Raw genomic sequence first — 21,291 nt, 5'->3', positions numbered from 1 at the left:
CAGTCTTTATAAAACAGAGTTGGTAGAAATATGAGGGTTTAAAAAAAAAATTTAAATAGTCAAGGGTAAAAATCATTATCAAAATAACAGAGCAACCTCACGTAGATGTGAAATGCTAGATGAGGAATACTGAGGATAAATTGATTAAAGATGAAAAACAAAACGTTCTATTTTTTTCTACTGAATTCCCCACTGATCACTAAGAGCGACCTCATGTGATGCTGAGTCATGGAACCAATCAAAGGTTCAGAGGACAACAGGAAGTCAGGGTTCAGGCCACTGACCCCACAAATTCCTGTTTTTCAGCTACTGCTTTATTCTTTGGCTCTCTCCCTCCACCCATCTTACCATTTTCTTTCCTGGCTCTTTTCCTCCGTCACCCCCATCTCTCTCTCTGTCATCCTGTTCCCCTCTATCTTCCAGCCATTTCACTGAGCCAACTCTGCAGTACCCATCTTCATCTGGTTGTCTCCTCCCCTCCATCTGTTAACAGCACTTATGTTTTACCCCTTTCCCCCTGTTTTGCTATTCCAGCTAGCTTCTTTTTCCTTTATAACTGCAGCTTTATTCTTCATAAATAGCAGCATTCTCTGTCACTTAAAATGCTTCAAGCCAGAGATAGTAACCACATTTGCCTTTGGGTCAGATTAAATATTAAGATGTTTTTTCACTCTTCACAAACCTATCTAACAGAACAATAGCACTCTCAGAGCCCTGTCACCATGTAGAGAGAGACTGGTCCTCTGGGTAAAACAAAACAAATGGAGTAAAAGATAAAATACAGCAAGTCACTGGGGAAGTTTTCAGTGCATAACAAAACAGAGACGTATTTTAGGATGTTTATGCATTTCCACAAGTCTAATGTTAATAGTGAAAAGTATATGCTCACTCTCCCACTTAATCTCTCACCTCACTGGCTGAGTTCATAAGGTACTTCTTGCTGAGCGTCATGTTGAGTGTGTTGTTGTGACTCAGCATGGGTGATTTCATAAATACAAAGTCACTTCGGCTAGATATAGTGGAGTAGCAGGGCCTATAGGTCCGTGTATGTGGCTCTTGGGGACCTCCCACAACCTCCATATATCGTATGGGTCCATCAGTATTGAGCTGCAGGTGGAGGTCCTTGCTAGGCCTCTGATGGTAGCGGCTGGACCTGTGGTGACCATAGCAGCAGCATTCAGAGCCTCCCAGCCCTGGGCCACGGTGTCTCAGGCAGCGCACCATGAGAACAACAAATGTGATAAAGGACACCGCTGACACACAGGCTAGAGAGATGATAAGGTACAAAGTGATATCTGGCATCCCATTGCGTTGGTAGAAAGGTATGTGGTGAGGAATAATCGGAGCATCGTTGGCTGGTGCCTTCTCATCCACAGTTATTGTAACGTTCACAGAAGTGGACTTGGGTGGGTCGCCATTATCCTGAATCATGACCACAATGTCATAAGTTGAACCACTTTCCTCCTCGTCCCACTTTCGAGCTGTGCGGAGGTCCCCAGTGTGTGCCCCAATACGGAACATACCAGCATTTGGTCCAGGAGCAATTGAGTAAAACAACCAAGCATTGTGCCCACTGTCTGCATCCACTGCGACCAGTTTATTTATAAGGTGCCCTGGACTGGCAGATGGGGCCACAGTGAACTCTAATCTTTTGTCTTTTGAGTAGGAGGGGTGTACAATCACTGGTGCATTGTCATTCACATCCACAACAAACACGTGCACAGTGACGTTGGATGTCCGTGGGGGCACTCCAGCATCCTCAGCCTGCACCTCTATACGGAAAGCTTTAAGCTGTTCATGATCCAGAGAGCGCATGCTGTAAATGTGACCGCTCTTCGGGTTGATGTAGACATAAGAAGATATGGGTGAGCCCTGCACCATGCTTGTAAGGATTGAATAAGAGACGTGTGCATTTTCACCAAGGTCTGGGTCAGTGGCAGAAACGACAGCGATGGGAGAACTGGGAGCGTTGTTTTCTGAGATGTCCACAGAGTATGAAGGCTGAGAGAAAGTGGGGGCATTGTCATTTACATCAGACACCTTCACCACAAAGTTGATTTGTGATGAAAGGGGAGGGGAACCAGCATCAGTGGCCTTGATGATAACTGAGTACTCTGGGACAGTCTCACGGTCCAGGTTGCCAGCTGTGACCAGGCGGTAACTCATGTCAAAAGTTGACATGAGTTTGAATGGTAAACCTGGCGTGATAGTCAGCTTAACATTTCCATTCAGACCAGGGTCTGGGTCCCGTGTGTTTATGAACGCTATAGCGGTCCCCGGTGCTGAGTCCTCTCTGATAGACTCAGTCAGTGACACCAGTTTCACCTCTGGTGCGTTGTCATTCACGTCAGTGATGGTCACAATGACGTTACAGGAGCCCTCCATAGCGGGAGAGCCACCATCTCTGGCCTGCACTGTTATGTGATATGCATTCATCTCCTCATAATCCACAACACCCTTTACACGGATTTCCCCGCTTTTAGAATCCACAGTGAATAGATTGAGAACGTGCTGTGGTGTGTATTTACTAAAAAGATACGATATGTCCCCGTTGCTACCCGAATCGGCGTCTGTGGCGTTTACTTTCGTTACTAAAGTGCCCAGTGCAGCATTTTCTAATAATGTAACTTTCTTTACAGGTTCGTCAAAGACGGGCGCATTGTCATTTACATCCAGAATGTCAATGAGCAGAAGTGTTGAGCCAGATTTCTCTGGCTGACCCCCATCCACAGCAGTGAGCAGCAGGCGAAACGAGGCCTGCCTCTCTCTGTCCAAAGCTTTATCCACCACTAGCTCTGGAAACTTGCGGCCGTCACTTTTAGTTTCCACATTCAAAGTAAAGAAGTCATTTGATGCGAGATGATACGTGCGTAACGAGTTGGTACCCACGTCAGGGTCGTGCGCGCTCTCCAAACGAAATTGTGTGCCAGGTGCGGCTGCCTCAGAAATCTCCAAAGAAATGTTAGTGGTTGAAAACTGCGGCGCATTGTCATTCACATCCAGAACGTTCACCACGACGCGATGGATCTCTAAAGGATCATCCATAAGTATTTGAAGGTGTAGTGAACACGCTGAACTTAAATCGCACAGATTCTCTCTGTCAATTTTTTGTTTAATAATCAAATCGCCAGTCGTCTGCTTCACCTCAAAGTACTGCACTGATGATTCGGAGACCACCCGCAGCCTCCTCTGAACAATCCGCTGAGCAGTGAGAGTCAAGTCTTTAGCGATATTCCCCACGACAGAGCCTGGATTTAGTTCCTCCGATACGGAATAGCTGAGCTGAGCGGACGCACAGGAGACCCATGCTAGATAAAAGTAAACCCTCCACAGCCTCCCTCCTCCCGAGTACTTTGTCTGCGCGGAGTCCATTGTACTGCGCTCCGAGGATCAGGGAACGGCAACGTTTCTAACTTCTTTCACTGTAGCGTATCCATGATAGAATTAAAACGCGACGTCCACACTCCTAAACATTTCCATTTTAGAAAAAGGGCGATGTGATGTTTTGATGTGACCATGACGGCCGTCTTTAAAGAAAAAAAAATAAACGAGAGCGAAAACTCAAAGTTTTTTTCTGCCTCCACTCTCTGCTTGTGTCTCCTCCGCCTGATTCCCCTCATGGGCGGAGAGAGGCAACTCAGGCCTTCCCTCTCATTGGAAGACAGGGTTGGATCAGTGTTGTCATCTCTCTCTCTCACACGCACCGAAAACTTTTTAGTGACTTCACTTCCACATACGAGTATCAACTCGGAAAAAAAAAATTGGTTTCAAAAGTTTGAGATTACACCGAAAGACAAATAACACAGCACGCCAAGAGTCTGTTAAAACCTATAACGGAGATCGAAGTCATAAATGCAAAGGATAAGTCATCTTTATATAGAACCCCCCACCCACGTGGTTTTCTTTGATAGTTCTCATTGTCAAAACAGTGGGGTATCAGCCTTATGTCATATAACGCAATGCTATTTGCGCCCGCATGGGGGCGTGGTTTCCAAACCGGATTTTCCCCTGAGGGCAAACAATACAGTTTATCAGAAGAAGATTAAAGGTTAAAAACAGGCTTCATTGTAAACCTCAGTAATTCTAGACAAATAAAAATCAAATCAAATAAATACACATTTTTTAAACTATAAAACGACACACGGCAGGCATTTTGAAGATCCTGGCAATTTGAATTAGAGGGGATTTCTATATTTGATACGCCTCATTAACATAAAGACCGAAAACTAATAACTGATTATACTTATTGAAAACGCTAAAATATATTAAGAGTGAATTAAAATAATTGTTGCAACTGAATTGTAAGTTTGCCTTAATTCTATTAAAAACTAGTGTTTTTTTAAAGTAAGAAAAAACATGAAACTGATAATATTTTTTGGAAAAAAAAAAGATATGCAATAATAAATTGAAACCAATAGTAGTGGTAAAATTTTACTTTTACCATTATAGTTGTACCACACAAACACACACGCATTGCATGGTAGAGAGAGTGAAAGCGATTATGTATATTATCACTTAATTAAATATATACCCGGATTTGTTAAAGTTACTACATTCCATAGTGATAATCAAATAAGAAAGTGTAGAAACAAAAAACTGCGAGCAGGAGAACTTGTTGCACTACACTCATTGCTAGACATAAGCAAGGAACTGCAAAATGAAAATCAGGATAAAAAAAAAAATCAGGATACGTTAATTTTAAATTCAGGGTTAGGGATATAATTTTACTGAGTTCCCTTCGGATTTTGTTCTCACCTGCTGGCTCTCAAAGGTCCAGGTGCTGTCAGGTAAAGAAGCATCCAGAACACTGATCACCTCCTTAAAGTCTGTGGTGCTGCTGGGTTTAATCAGAGTGAAATCGCTGTACTCTGACATTGGAGACATACAGGACCTGAAGGACTGACTCTGAGACAGCATGTCTCCTCCCAGGACCTCCACGTATTTTATAGGTCCATCAGTGTTGAGCTGAATTTGCAGGTTTCTGTTGGGGTTCTTGTAATCATCAGAGTCGGTCCGTCTCATGCAGCACGTGCTGCTGCTCCTGCTGTTCCTGATGCATTTAACCGCTAAGATGAGGAAAGTGACCAGAGACAGCACGGACACCGAGGCCAGAGAGAGAATCAAATAAAGGGTGATTCTCCCAGTTTTCTTGCTGGGCTCGGCCGCTTTATGTCGGAGGTCTGAGATGGGCTCATGTAGGCTGTCCTCCAGTATGATGGACACCGTGACTGTGGAGGACTGGATCGGTTCCCCGTCGTCCTTGATCTCTATAAGCAACCTCTGAGAGGAGTCGTCCTGCTCGGACACAGCGCGTTTAGTCCTCACCTCCCCTGTGTACAGATTGACGGTGAAGAGAGAGGCGTCTGTGGCCTCCGCCAGTCTGTAGGAGATCCAGGCGTTATGGCCCGAGTCAGCGTCCACGGCTGTCACCTTGGTAACCAGGTGACCCGCTTTCGCGGAGCGAGGCATCCTCTGATGAGAGAGGGAGCCCATGGCAGCGGAGGAGGGGTAAATAACAGCGGGGGCATTGTCGTTCTGGTCCAGGATAAAAACATGGACAGTGGCGTTGCTGCTGAGAGACGGAGAGCCCTGATCCTTTGCCTGGACCTGAATCTGAAACACCTTCAGTTTCTCATAGTCGAACGAGTGCATGCTGTAGATGCTGCCGTTATCTGAGTTAATGTAAACATACGATGAGACAGAAACGTCCTGCACTTTAGAGTCCAGTATAGAGTAAGAGACCTTTGCGTTTTCACCGAAATCCAGGTCAGATGCTGATACTGAGTACAGGATAGAGCCTGGTACTCCATTCTCTTTTAAATACACATTATAGGTTTTCTGAGTGAATACAGGAGGGTTATCATTCACATCAGTGATAATAACAGGTATATATTTTTTACTGGTCAAGGGAGGAGAGCCTGAATCAGTGGCTGTAATTTCAATATTATATTCTGAAAATCGTTCTCTGTCTAAGGTCCCACTGGTAACCAGCGCATAATTATTAGAAAACGACGGTTTCAAAGCAAAGGGAGGGCCCTTGGTAATTTGCAACGTTACTTTACCGTTATCAGCAGAGTCAAGGTCTCGCGCACTGATCAAAGCCACAACTGTCCCACTTGGTGCGTCTTCACGCAATGGCTTGGGCTGAGAAGTGAAAACTATTTCGGGAGCATTATCATTGAAATCAGTAATATCAACCTGCACGCGGCAGTGACCCTCCATCTGAGGACTACCTTTATCTTTTGCAGTCACATCAATGTCATATGACTTGGCAGTTTCATAATCTAACTCCCCTTTCAGAATGATTTCACCGGTTGAAGGGTTAATATCAAAGACCGACAACACCGAGTCTGGCGTCCGAGAGCCAAACGAGAATGTAATTTCGCCATTTAAACCTTCATCTGCATCTGACGCTTTGGGTTGAATAACAACAGTTCCTTGTACACTTTTTTCACCCAGGGACACTTTATAAAGATTATTTTCAAAAACCGGAATATTGTCATTATTGTCAAGAACGCTTATGGTTATTTGTGTGGTTCCGGATCTTACTGGATTTCCCCCATCTAATGCTGTTAGCAATATTTTGTGGACTGATTTTTTCTCTCGATCTAGAGGCTTTTCTAATACAAGTTCCGGGACGGTCTTCCCACCCTCGATTTCTTTTATTCTAAGGGAACAACATTCATTTTTACTGAGTGTGTATGATTTTAGGGAATTGCTTCCAACGTCTGGGTCAGATGCGCTCTCCAAAGGAAAGCGTAGTCCCACTGCTGCTGACTCGGCTATGTTCAAAGACAATTCATTTGATAGAAAACGTGGAGAATTGTCATTAATATCTCGTATTTCCACCTCAATTCGATGTAACTGTAACGGATCTTCAATGACCACTTGCAAAGGCAACACACAGCTGGCGCTTTGTCCACATAAAGCCTCTCTGTCTATTCTGTCATTCACCACCAGCTCGCCCTTCCCCGCATCCACGCTGAAATACTGCTCTCCAGCCTCAGAGGCAAAGCGCAATTTACGGTCATAAATGTCCGAAAGTCCCAAACCCAGATCTTTGGCAAGATTTCCTACCACAGAGCCCTGTTTTAGCTCCTCTTGGATACTGTAACGAGTCTGTGCGTTTACTGTAGTCCACAAGAGGAAGAAATGATGCCACCAAAGCGCCTGCCATCTCCAGTCTCGATATTCCTTTCTCTTTGTCATCCCTGGATTAACAAAAAACACAATATCCACAAAGAACGGAGCCCATAAAGCAAAAATCCGTATTCCAAAAGCGCGACATATCCCATTGGAATGATACGTTTTTATAGCTAAAGATATGATTAAGATTTAACCTTATACTCAAAGTGTATGAACCATTTGCCTACTCTCTATCCTCTCTGAGCATTGTGATGACTGAAGCTGCATGGGGGAGAGAGTAGATCTCTTTGTACAGTTCTGAATGCTATTGGTGCACAGCATCCATCGCTGGCATCCAATGAGAAGGCAACGGTGCAGCATCGTTAAAGACACAATGAGGCTTTTGCACTGCCATGATAGAAGGATTGAAAACACCCGAAACTCCTTATATCATCACAGCATTTTCATCATAGAACATATTAGTCACAACAAATTTAGGATGTCTGTGGGAAGATAAATAATTCTGGAAAATGTAAAACAAAACAAAGATAAAACACCTACTAACAGATAAATATGTTATATAAATGTTTAGGTATTGTTATTTGTTACCGTCTTGAGGAAATGTCTTTTTTTTATTTTTTCAAAATCGATTAACGTGGCCTATGTGGGAGTCGCTGTCCACTTGAGCGGTGCTGAAACGGTCAACTCGAAAACCTGCACACTATCAGACACAGTGGTGAATGATAAAACCAGCCGAGGACCACAACTTATGGAAATAACTTAAAAGTTAAGTGATCGGATATTTAAAAATAAATGTAAATTTAGTGCTTTAATTTAAATACACAAGTTATTTATAATTGCAGTCGATTTTGAGTTCTCGTTATGATTTCACACAAAAAAGCTATAATTTTAATTCTGCTGGAGCACAATCAGTGATATTTGAAATGTAGTTTTATTTGTCACATCTTTTAATACTCTATGCTCACCTGCTGGCTCTCAAAGGTCCAGGTGCTGTCGGGTAAAGAAGCATCCAGGACACTGATCACCTCCTTAAAGTCTGTGGTGCTGCTGGGTTTAATCAGAGTGAAATCGCTGTACTCTGACATTGGAGACATACAGGACCTGAAGGACTGACTCTGAGACAGCATGTCTCCTCCCAGGACCTCCACGTACTTTATAGGTCCATCAGTGTTGAGCTGAATTTGCAGGTTTCTGTTGGGGTTCTTGTAATCATCAGAGTCTGTCCGTCTCATGCAGCACGTGCTGCTGCTACTGCTGTTCCTGATGCATTTAACCGCTAAGATGAGGAAAGTGACCAGAGACAGCACGGACACCGAGGCCAGAGAGAGAATCAAATAAAGGGTGATTCTCCCAGTTTTCTTGCTGGGCTCGGCCGCTTTATGTCGGAGGTCTGAGATGGGCTCATGGAGGCCGTCCTCCAGTATGATAGACACCGTGACTGTGGAGGACTGGATCGGTTCCCCGTCGTCCTTGATCTCTATAAGCAGCCTCTGAGAGGAGTCGTCCTGCTCGGACACAGCGCGTTTAGTCCTCACCTCCCCTGTGTACAGATTGACAGTGAAGAGAGAGGCGTCTGTGGCCTCCGCCAGTCTGTAGGAGATCCAGGCGTTATGGCCCGAGTCAGCGTCCACGGCTGTCACCTTGGTAACCAGGTGACCCGCTTTCGCGGAGCGAGGCATCCTCTGATGAGAGAGGGAGCCCATGGCAGCGGAGGAGGGGTAAATAACAGCGGGGGCATTGTCGTTCTGGTCCAGGATAAAAACATGGACAGTGGCGTTGCTGCTGAGAGACGGAGAGCCCTGATCCTTTGCCTGGACCTGAATCTGAAACACCTTCAGTTTCTCATAGTCAAACGAGTGCATGCTGTAGATGCTGCCGTTATCTGAGTTAATGTAAACATACGATGAGACAGAAACGTCCTGCACTTTAGAGTCCAGTATAGAGTAAGAGACCTTTGCGTTTTCACCAAAATCCAGGTCAGATGCTGATACTGAGAACAGGATAGAGCCTGGTACTCCATTCTCTTTTAAATACACATTATAAGAGGGCTGTGAGAACACAGGGGGGTTGTCATTTACATCAGTGATAGTGACATTAATAGTCTTCTTAGATGATAGAGAGGGTGAGCCTGAGTCAGTGGCTGTAATCTCGATATTATACTCCGAGAATGTCTCCCGGTCTAAATTACGGCCAGTAACCAGTGCGTAATTGTCAGAAAAAGAGGGTTTCAGTTTAAAAGGAGAGCCCTTTGGGAGCCATAATGTCACTTTACCATTGTCACCGGAGTCAAGGTCTCGAGCTGTAAGCAGAGCTACTACTGTACCACTTGGTGCATCTTCTGGTACTGGGCTCGGTTTTGAAGTCAGAACAATTTCTGGAGCGTTATCATTTATATCTATTACCTCCACCTGTACGCGACAGTGACCTTCCATTTCAGGAATTCCTTTATCTTTTGCACTGATATCTAACTCGTGAGTTGCAAAGTTTTCATAATCCAATTTTCCTTTAAGGAAAATTTCCCCTGTTGCAGAGTTGATCTGAAAAATAGAGCGCAATATCTCTGGTGTATGGTCAGCAAATGAATATTCAATTTCTCCATTCACACCCTCGTCTTGGTCAGTTGCTTCTACCTTTGCGAGCATTAAGCCACTTTGACTGCTTTCAGGCACCGTAATTTTATATAACGGTTTTTTGAAAACAGGAACATTGTCATTATTGTCTAGAACGGTCACTGTGATCTTTGATGTTCCCGTTTTGACAGGATTCCCTCCGTCTAATGCTGTTAACAGTAATTGGTGAATACCTTGTTTTTCTCTGTCAAGCGTTTTTTCAAGTACAAGCTCCGGTACTTTTCTGCCATTCGCAAGTTCTTTAATTTTTAAACTAAAGCATTCATCTTTGCTAAGACTGTATGATTTTAGGGAATTAATACCCACATCGAGGTCTTGTGCTGTCTCCAAAGGGTAGCGCGCACCCACCGCTGTCAACTCCGCAATTTTCAAATGTTTTTCTTTGCTAAGGAATTTCGGTGCATTGTCATTAACGTCTCTAATTTCCACTTCTATACGATATAGATGTAGTGGATTCTCTATTACTACTTGAAGAGGCAACACACAGCTGGCGCTTTGTCCACATAAAGCCTCTCTGTCTATTCTGTCATTCACCACCAGCTCGCCCTTCCCCGTATCCACGCTGAAATACTGCTTACCAGCCTCTGAAGCGACACGCAGCTTACGGTCAAAAATGTCTGATAGTCCCAAACCCAGATCTTTGGCAAGATTTCCTACCACAGAGCCCTGTTTTAATTCTTCTGGGATACTGTAACGAGTCTGTCCGTATATTGTACTCCACAAAGCGAAGAAATGATGCCACCAAAGCGCCAGCCATCTCCAGTCTCGGTGTCTGATTCTCTTTGTCATTCCCGATCCGTTAGGATGTGTTATTTCCCATCGATATATTGTTCACATAACCACCTCGACAATAATTCCAGCGCCAGAATGAATATGATGCTAGAGATCAATCCACAAATGCACGTTAATAACAAAGGTCTAAATTTTGGACATTTGTGTATACGCACATCTCCTCTCCACCTCCATCTCGGAGCATTGTGCCAGTTACTGTGACGCGACTGAATGGGGGATGGAGTAGATCTCTTTGTAGAGATCTGTATGCCATTGGTTCAGAGCATACATCTATACTATCCAATGACGGAGCACTAACATTGCTATTTGGGTTTTGCACCACCTCTCTCACAATACAAACAAGAGAGGGGAATACAATTTGGTGTTATACAAGCACAATAGAGTGGAAAGACACAAAAAATGCCCTGTTTCCAAAGTAAAAGAAAAAAAAATACTTTACATTAAATTATTGTGTACTGCTGTCGCAGAGAGAAGAGAACGTTATGAACGAACTAGATCGTGATAAGAAATAATTCGATTCTTTAAGTATGTTGCCATCATTACGTTTTCAGTGTTTGTGATATTTTCTATCACAGTAGAAAGATGTCGGAGAAAAATGAAACAATTGTGAATATTTCAAGATCCTCAGAGAGTACTTATGGAAAGAAAATCACGACTGAGTGGAAGGAAAAAAATATACAGACGCAAAAACAAAAAACAAACCAACAAACAAAAAACCCACAACATTTTTTTGAAAGGCCGTTATTATTTTAGGGTGATTCAGACAGGAAAGTAAATTAAGTGGTTTTCGATTGAAATGGGAACGCGGGTTTTAATGCTAATGGATCACGAGTTAAAAGGACAACAGTAATAACCCTTAACGGAAAGCTAAGTTGCAATAAATTCCAATTCAATACCACAATTTTAATAATGCTAATAGAAAAAATTCTATACTGAAAAAGAATATCTGCACTGTGCAAAAAAAGCAACATTTCAAGAATTTAATAAACACCGCTGATTTTTCAAAGTGACTTAAAAACGACGATAAGAATAATAATGATCTAAAAGCTTAGATCTACTGTTTTTTTGTCCTCACCTGCTGACTCTCAAAGGTCCAGGTGCTGTCGGGCAAAGACGCATCCAGGACACTGATCACCTCCTTAAAGTCTGTGGTGCTGCTGGGTTTAATCAGAGTGAAATCGCTGTACTCTGACATTGGAGACATACAGGACCTGAAGGACTGACTCTGAGACAGCATGTCTCCTCCCAGGACCTCCACGTACTTTATAGGTCCATCAGTGTTGAGCTGAATCTGCAGGTTTCTGTTGGGGTTCTTGTAATTATCAGAGTCGGTCCGTCTCATGCAGCACGTACTGCTGCTACTGCTGTTCCTGATGCATTTAACCGCTAAGATGAGGAAAGTGACCAGAGACAGCACGGACACCGAGGCCAGAGAGAGAATCAAATAAAGGGTGATTCTCCCAGTTTTCTTGCTGGGCTCGGCCGCTTTATGTCGGAGGTCTGAGATGGGCTCATGGAGGCCGTCCTCCAGTATGATAGACACCGTGACTGTGGAGGACTGGATCGGTTCCCCGTCGTCCTTGATCTCTATAAGCAGCCTCTGAGAGGAGTCGTCCTGCTCGGACACAGCGCGTTTAGTCCTCACCTCCCCTGTGTACAGATTGACAGTGAAGAGAGAGGCGTCTGTGGCCTCCGCCAGTCTGTAGGAGATCCAGGCGTTATGGCCCGAGTCAGCGTCCACGGCTGTCACCTTGGTAACCAGGTGACCCGCTTTCGCGGAGCGAGGCATCCTCTGATGAGAGAGGGAGCCCATGGCAGCGGAGGAGGGGTAAATAACAGCGGGGGCATTGTCGTTCTGGTCCAGGATAAAAACATGGACAGTGGCGTTGCTGCTGAGAGACGGAGAGCCCTGATCCTTTGCCTGGACCTGAATCTGAAACACCTTCAGTTTCTCATAGTCAAACGAGTGCATGCTGTAGATGCTGCCGTTATCTGAGTTAATGTAAACATACGATGAGACAGAAACGTCCTGCACTTTAGAGTCCAGTATAGAGTAAGAGACCTTTGCGTTTTCACCGAAATCCAGGTCAGATGCTGATATTGAGTACAGGATAGAGCCTGGCACTCCATTCTCTTTTAAATACACATTATAAGAGGGCTGTGAGAACACAGGAGGGTTGTCATTCACATCAGTGATAGTGACAAGTACAGATTTCTTACTGGTCAAGGGAGGTGAGCCTGAATCAGTGGCTGTAATTTCAATATTATATTCTGAAAAACGTTCTCTGTCTAAAACACCACTTGTAATGAGAGCGTAGTTGTCAGAAAATGAAGGTTTCAAAGTGAATGGAGGCCCACTTTTTAATTCTAATGAAACTTTTCCATTATTACCAGAGTCGAGGTCTCGTGCACTGATTAATGCTACAACAGTGCCTTTTGGTGCATCCTCGCGTACTGGGTTTGGTTTTGAAGTCAACACTATTTCTGGAGCATTATCATTCATGTCTATGACAACTATTTGCACGCGGCAGTGACCTTCCATCTCAGGGACACCTTTGTCTTTTGCAGTAATACGTAGTTCATGCACTGCATTGCTTTCATAATCTAAAGGCCCTATCAAAGAAATTTCACCTGTGTCTGGATTCAATTGAAAAACAGATAACAGTGATTCTGATGTGTGTTCAGCAAATGCGTATTGAATCGCTCCATTAACGCCCTCGTCTGCGTCTGCTGCTTCGACTTTAACGAGTACAGAACCAGAAACAATATTTTCATGTACTGATACATTATACAAAGCTTTTTTAAAAACAGGAACATTGTCGTTGATGTCAAGTACAGTAACTACGATTTTTGTCGTTCCAGTTTTTACAGGATTACCTCCATCTAACGCTGTCAGTAATAGCTGATGTACACTTTGCTTCTCTCTGTCAAGCGGTTTCTCTAGGACCAGCTCCGGAACCTGTCGGTCGCCAGACAACTCTTTCAGTTTCAAACTAAAACACTCGTTTTTACTTAATGTGTACGATTTAACGGAATTACTTCCAACGTCCTGATCCTGCGCGATGTCTAAAGGGAAGCGAATGCCTGTGGCAGTAGATTCTGCTATCTTTAAATATTTCTCCTCTGTTATAAAAACCGGAGAATTGTCATTTATGTCCCTTACTTCAATTTCTATACGATGCAGCTGCAAGGGATTCTCTGTTACAATTTGTAAAGGTAACACACAGCGGGCGCTTTGTCCACATAAAACCTCTCTGTCTATTCTGTCATTCACCACCAGCTCGCCCTTCCCCGCATCCACGCTGAAATACTGCTTACCAGTCTCAGAAGCTACACGCAGATTACGATAATAAATTTCAGATAATGCCAAACCCAGGTCTTTGGCAAGATTTCCTACCACAGAGCCCTGTTTTAGTTCTTCTGGTATGCTGTAACGAGTCTGTGCGTCTATTGTACTCCACAAGAGAAAGAAATGATGCCACCAAAACGCCTGCCATCTCCAGTCTCGGTATCCTATTCTCTTTGTCATCCTTGGTCCGTTAGAATATATTATTTCCCATCCAAATATTCATCGACAGAGCCCAGCATATAAAGCCATCACCAGAATGGATACTGTATAGAAAAATCCTTAAGCTATTTGTAACAAAATATATATTCCGGACGCCATTGGATAAGCGCATGTCCTCTCCACCTCCGAGCACAGTGAGGGTTACTGTGATGCGAGTGAATGGGGGATAGAGTAGATCTCTTTGTACAGTTCTGTATGCTATTGGTTCACAGCATCCAGTTTAAATATCCAATCACAGAGAGCTAAGCCTATTCATGAAACCAGTACACACTGCCAGAAGCGAAGCTGTACAAATGAAGGTTCAAGTCCGGTCTGTGTGATAATTTTCTCTCGAAAATTAAATATAAATAAAAAATAAATATAAATAAGAATATTAATTTAAAAGGGCAAAAGGTTTTCTAGTGATTACTGCAATGAATTAAGACCACATAAAAGATGCATTGACTGTTTAGCTTAATATCAGCTCACAAATTGTACATCTCTGGTGTTATAGAAAAAACAACAACAATAAAATATGTTGTCGGTAGGCTTAAAAAAGATACATTTTGAATACGAAAAAATCACTTCGAGCTCATGTTTTGGTAAAAAAAAGAAGTTAATAAGATTTTTAGATGCAATTCCGACAATCTTATTCTGAACAATATTTTAAATAGCTTATTTTAAGCCACAAAAAAGATTTGTTTTCAAAGTTGCACTTCGGTGTCATTTAAAATATACCAGGCGCAGGCAAAACAGTTCAATAGTATCAATTTATTCTCTCCTAATCATACTAGAGTCAAAACACACGAAAAATAAATTACTGCTGTCACTTGAAACCAATTTGATGTTAAATTTTCATTTAAAATGATATATTTTTTAAAAGATTATTTTGGAAATGTATGACAGCAATAATGAAAAGTGTATGCAGGTTATTTCTTCAATTTTCGCCTCACCTGCTGGCTCTCAAAGGTCCAGGTGCTGTCGGGCAAAGAAGCATCCAGGACACTGATCACCTCCTTAAAGTCTGTGGTGCTGCTGGGTTTAATCAGAGTGAAATCGCTGTACTCTGACATTGGAGACATACAGGACCTGAAGGACTGACTCTGAGACAGCATGTCTCCTCCCAGGACCTCCACGTATTTTATAGGTCCATCAGTGTTGAGCTGAATCTGCAGGTTTCTGTTGGGGTTCTTGTAATTATCAGAGTCGGTCCGTCTCATGCAGCACGTACTGCTGCTACTGCTGTTCCTGATGCATTTAACCGCTAAGATGAGGAAAGTGACCAGAGACAGCACGGACACCGAGGCCAGAGAGAGAATCAAATAAAGGGTGATTCTCCCAGTTTTCTTGCTGGGCTCGGCCGCTTTATGTCGGAGGTCTGAGATGGGCTCATGGAGGCCGTCCTCCAGTATGATGGACACCGTGACTGTGGAGGACTGGATCGGTTCCCCGTCGTCCTTGATCTCTATAAGCAGCCTCTGAGAGGAGTCGTCCTGCTCGGACACAGCGCGTTTAGTCCTCACCTCCCCTGTGTACAGATTGACAGTGAAGAGAGAGGCGTCTGTGGCCTCCGCCAGTCTGTAGGAGATCCAGGCGTTATGGCCCGAGTCAGCGTCCACGGCCGTCACCTTGGTAACCAGGTGACCCGCTTTCGCGGAGCGAGGCATCCTCTGATGAGAGAGGGAGCCCATGGCAGCGGAGGAGGGGTAAATAACAGCGGGGGCATTGTCGTTCTGGTCCAGGATAAAAACATGGACAGTGGCGTTGCTGCTGAGAGACGGAGAGCCCTGATCCTTTGCCTGGACCTGAATCTGAAACACCTTCAGTTTCTCATAGTCGAACGAGTGCATGCTGTAGATGCTGCCGTTATCTGAGTTAATGTAAACATACGATGAGACAGAAACGTCCTGCACTTTAGAGTCCAGTATAGAGTAAGAGACCTTTGCGTTTTCACCGAAATCCAGGTCAGATGCTGATACTGAGTACAGGATAGAGCCTGGTACTCCATTCTCTTTTAAATACACATTATAGGTTTTCTGAGTGAATACAGGAGCATTGTCATTAACGTCAGTGATAGTGACATTAATAGTCTTCTTTGTCGACAGAGGAGGGGACCCTAAATCAGTAGCTGTTATTTCTATATTACACTCTGAGGAACTCTCTCGGTCTAAAGGACCGCTAGTAACCAGTGCATAATTATTAGAAAAAGAGGGTTTCAGTTTAAAAAGAGAGCCCTTAAGGAGCTGCAGTGTCACTTTACCATTGTCACCGGAATCCATGTCTCTTGCACTGATTAACGCTACTACAGTCCCACTTGGTGCATCCTCAGGCACAGGGTTAGGTTGGGAGGTCAGAAATATATTTGGAGCATTATCGTTAACATCTAATACTTCAATATGGAGAGAGCAATGCCCCTCCATTCTCGGAGTCCCTTTGTCTCTAGCGGAAACATCTATTTCATAATTAGCATTTGATTCGAAATCTAAACTCTCTGTCAGACTAATTTCCCCGGTTAATAAATCAATATCAAACAAAGACAAGATACTGTCTGGTGTGTGCCCCCCAAATGAATACTCAATTTCTCCATTGAGACCCTCATCAATATCCTTTGCTATCAGTTTAATAATGGGTGTACCCTGCACACTATTTTCGCTTACAGAGACTTTGTAAACATTTTTCTCAAAAACGGGGAAATTGTCATTAATGTCCAATACATTTATTGTTATCTGAGATATCCCAGATTTCACCGGGTTTCCTCCGTCTATAGCTGTTAGTTGGAGGTGATGTGTAGGCTTTTTTTCTCTGTCGAGGGATTTAGAGAGGACTAACTCTGGCACCTTCCTTCCACCGGAGACATCTTTAAGCTTTAAAGTAAAATAATCGTCTTTATTTAAACTATACGATCTCACTGAATTCACTCCGACATCAAGATCTTGCGCAGTTTCCAAAGGAAAACGTGCCCCTGCCGCTGTCGACTCTGCTATCTGCAATGTTGTTTCTGGAGATGGGAATGTAGGGCAATTATCATTGATATCTTGTATTTCCACCTCCACTCGGTACAACTGTAAAGGTTTATCAATGACCACTTGCAACGTCAACACACAGATGGCGCTTTGTCCGCATAAAGCCTCTCTGTCTATTCTGTCATTCACCACCAGCTCGCCCTTCTCCGCATCCACGCTGAAATACTGCTCACCAGCCTCAGAAGCAACGCGCAGCTTACGGTCAAAAATGTCAGACAGTCCCAAACCCAGATCTTTGGCAAGATTTCCTACCACAGATCCCCGTTTTAGCTCCTCTGGGATGTTGTAACGAGTTTGTCCGTCTATTGTACTCCACAAAAGAAAGAAAAGATGCCACCAAAGCACCTGCCATCTCCAGTCTCGGTATCCTATTGTCTTTGTCATCCCGGATCCGATATAATTATTTCCCAGAGAAGTAAACAAAAAACCGAAATTTAACATCCATGGCTATAACATTTTAATCCAAGGTAAATATCCGAAATCTCCTCACAGAAGAACAAAATTGATTAAAATCTGTTAAGAGCATCGCTTCTCCTCAACCAGCTCATTGCAATATAACTGTTTCGGGTGCTGTGTGTGCATGGGGGAGGGACTAGATCCCTTTGTATGTTTGCACGATTCATTGGTGCACACAATTCATCTATGCTACCCAGTAAGAAGGGAGGTGAGGAGTGCTTTTAAAGACACAGCCACATTTGGGGAAAAATTCTATATAAATAAGTAACAGTTTGTGAAAGGAATAACGGGATGGTAGAATATCCATGTTATCATTAATCTTCATGCGAGTAAATAAGCTTTGACAACTACAATATTAAAGTTGTCTTCTTATTAAAACTCTTTGTGTTTTATGATTTGGGTGAAAATGCTTGCAGTAAATGAAAGACGTTTGGCTCCTTTGTAAAAAAATTTAAAGCGTCGCTGTCCGCTTCTGTGGTCCTGAAATGTCATTCCAACAACTGTAGGAAGAGCAATATACAAACGCAGTCTAATCCCAGTAAATGGTTTGTTTACAAACACTCAGTCTCAAACGCTTTCTGTTTTTTATTTAAACTTGACATCACAAACAAATATTAGGAAGGAATAAGATCTGAATTCGCTGGCTTAAAGTATTTAAGCAGAGCAAGTGATGATGATGGTGTGTTGCTTAAGGAAATTTGAAAAACAAAACAAAGAAAAACAAACAAACATATTTGCACTATTTAATAATGAAATTAAATTTTTTGGTATACCAGTATAAATATGTTGCCAAAAAGCCAAACTATAGGTACTGATACACATAAAAACATTAAACAAACCGACGGATAACTTGTGCGTAAAATTAAACTAGCCAGTAAAGCACAAAACGGGTAAAAAGAACGATTGCTTTCTTCTCACCTGCTGGCTCTCAAAGGTCCAGGTGCTGTCGGGTAAAGACGCATCCAGGACACTAATCACCTCCTTAAAGTCTGTGGTGCTGCTGGGTTTAATCAGAGTGAAATCGCTGTACTCTGACATTGGAGACATACAGGACCTGAAGGACTGACTCTGAGACAGCATGTCTCCTCCCAGGACCTCCACGTATTTTATAGGTCCATCAGTGTTGAGCTGAATTTGCAGGTTTCTGTTTGGATTCTTGTAATTATCAGAGTCAGTCCGTCTCATGCAGCACGTGCTGCTGCTCCTGCTGTTCCTGATGCATTTAACCGCTAAGATGAGGAAAGTGACCAGAGACAGCACGGACACCGAGGCCAGAGAGAGAATCAAATAAAGGGTGATTCTCCCAGTTTTCTTGCTGGGCTCGGCCGCTTTATGTCGGAGGTCTGAGATGGGCTCATGGAGGCCGTCCTCCAGTATGATGGACACCGTGACTGTGGAGGACTGGATCGGTTCCCCGTCGTCCTTGATCTCTATAAGCAGCCTCTGAGAGGAGTCGTCCTGCTCGGACACAGCGCGTTTAGTCCTCACCTCCCCTGTGTACAGATTGACGGTGAAGAGAGAGGCGTCTGTGGCCTCCGCCAGTCTGTAGGAGATCCAGGCGTTATGGCCCGAGTCAGCGTCCACGGCTGTCACCTTGGTAACCAGGTGACCCGCTTTCGCGGAGCGAGGCATCCTCTGATGAGAGAGGGAGCCCATGGCAGCGGAGGAGGGGTAAATAACAGCGGGGGCATTGTCGTTCTGGTCCAGGATAAAAACATGGACAGTGGCGTTGCTGCTGAGAGACGGAGAGCCCTGATCCTTTGCCTGGACCTGAATCTGAAACACCTTCAGTTTCTCATAGTCGAACGAGTGCATGCTGTAGATGCTGCCGTTATCTGAGTTAATGTAAACATACGATGAGACAGAAACGTCCTGCACTTTAGAGTCCAGTATAGAGTAAGAGACCTTTGCGTTTTCACCAAAATCCAGGTCAGATGCTGATACTGAGAACAGGATAGAGCCTGGCACTCCATTCTCTTTTAAATACACATTATAATTTCGTTGAGTGAATACAGGAGGGTTATCATTAACATCAGTGATAATAACAGGTATAATATTTTTACTGGTCAAGGGAGGAGAGCCTGAATCAGTGGCTGTGATTTCTACATTATACTCTGGGAAACTCTCTCGGTCTAAAGGACCGCTTGTAACCAGCGCGTAATTATTAGAAAATGATGGTTTCAGAGTGAAAGGAGAGCCTTTAGGTACTCTCAGTGTTACTTTACTATTATTACCGGAGTCAGCATCACGTGCATTGAGCAAAGCCACAACTGTCCCACTAGCTGCATCTTCGCGAACTGGCTGCGGTTCAGAGGTGAGAACAATTTCTGGAGTGTTGTCATTTACATCCACAATATCTATCTGTAGACGACAGTGACTTTCCATTTCAGGAACACCCTTATCTCTTGCCGTAATTTCAATTTTATAGGACGATGCTTTTTCATAATCTAGGTCTCCTTTCAAATGTATTTCTCCAGTTAGTGGGTTGATTTCAAATACCGACAACACGGAATCTGGAGTCCGCGAACCAAAAGAGAATTCAACTTCTCCGTTTGGCCCCTCGTCAGCATCCGTCGCCGCAATTTTAACTACAAATGTATTTTGTGCAGTATTTTCCTGTAAAGAAACTTTATACGTGTTTTTTTCAAACATTGGAAAATTGTCATTGACGTCTAGCACTGTGATTGTTATTTGTGAGGTACCAGACAATACTGGGTTACCCCCATCTAATGCAGTCAGCAGTAGCTGATGAATGGCCTTCTTCTCTCGATCAAGAGGTTTCTCTAATACTAACTCGGGCACTGCTTTGCCATCTTCAACTTCCTTCATTTTCAATGTAAAACACTCGTTTTTAGTCAACGTGTAGGATTTTACTGAATTACTCCCAACGTCTGCATCCTCTGCGCTTTCCAAAACAAATCGAGTTCCCACTGCTGCCGACTCCGCAATTTTCAAAGACAGCTCCTTTGTCTGGAAGCTTGGAGAATTATCATTCATATCTTTTATTTCGACCTCAATTCGATGTAAATTTAAAGGCTTTTCAAGAACTATCTGTAAAGGTAACACACAGCTGGCGCTTTGTCCACATAAAGCCTCTCTGTCTATTCTGTCATTCACCACAAGCTCGCCCTTCCCCGCATCCACACTGAAATACTGCTCTCCAGCCTGAGAGGCGACACGCAGCCTGCGGTCAAAAATGTCAGATAACGCCAAACCCAGATCTTTGGCAAGATTTCCTACCACAGAGCCCTGTTTTAGTTCTTCGGGGATACTGTAACGAGTCTGTCCGTCTATTATACTCCACAAGAGAAAGAAATGATGCCACCAAAGAGCCAGCCATCTCCAGTCTCGGTATCTCATTCTCTTTGTCATCCCCGATCCGTTACAACATGTTATTTCCCATCAAGTAAAGCAAAGTGAATATCCAGTTCCAGTGAGTGTTAGTTATATCCGTAAAAATATAACACCCAATGTTTTTCATGTCTGACGCTTAATTTTCTGTTTTTTCTCAACATTCGAAATACGAGCGCATCACACCGTCCTCCAGCTCGTTGCATTGTTAACGTTTACGATGCTGAGGCTGTAGGGGGAGGAGGTAGATCTCTTTGTACAGTTCTGTATACTATTGGAGCAGAGCGTCTCACAGTAACATCCAATAGGAAGACAGCTGAGCAGTGCCGTTAAAGACACAGCAACA

The 21,291-nt window shown here is 43.5% G+C and overlaps 1 protein-coding gene across 42 annotated transcripts in view; it reads right to left on the bottom strand.

Moving 5' to 3' along the window:
* The window catches only part of LOC309713957 (protocadherin gamma-C5-like), a 308,827-nt gene that overhangs the window by 10,758 nt on the left and 276,778 nt on the right, over nt 1-21,291 (bottom strand). For 3 of the 42 annotated variants that reach the window (XM_082545941.1, XM_082545942.1, XM_082545946.1), the window contains exon 1: nt 8,112-10,743. The exons of 28 other annotated variants lie outside the window; for them this stretch is intronic. In XM_082545941.1, coding sequence (XP_082402067.1) covers nt 8,112-10,565 — 2,454 coding nt within the window. In that variant the 5' untranslated portion in view covers nt 10,566-10,743. Of the gene's footprint in view, nt 1-909; nt 3,650-4,755; nt 7,377-8,111; nt 10,744-11,643; nt 14,264-15,068; nt 17,692-18,512; nt 21,147-21,291 lie in introns of those variants that run through there. 11 more of the 42 variants (XM_082545940.1, XM_082545938.1, XM_082545945.1 and 8 more) reach the window with 8 other exon arrangements.

Source organism: Aulonocara stuartgranti (assembly GCF_965226115.1).
Source record: "Aulonocara stuartgranti genome assembly, chromosome: 2".
NCBI lineage: Eukaryota > Metazoa > Chordata > Actinopteri > Cichliformes > Cichlidae > Aulonocara > Aulonocara stuartgranti.
Note: the sequence above shows the minus strand (reverse complement) of the source record. Positions and strands in the feature narration are given on the sequence as shown.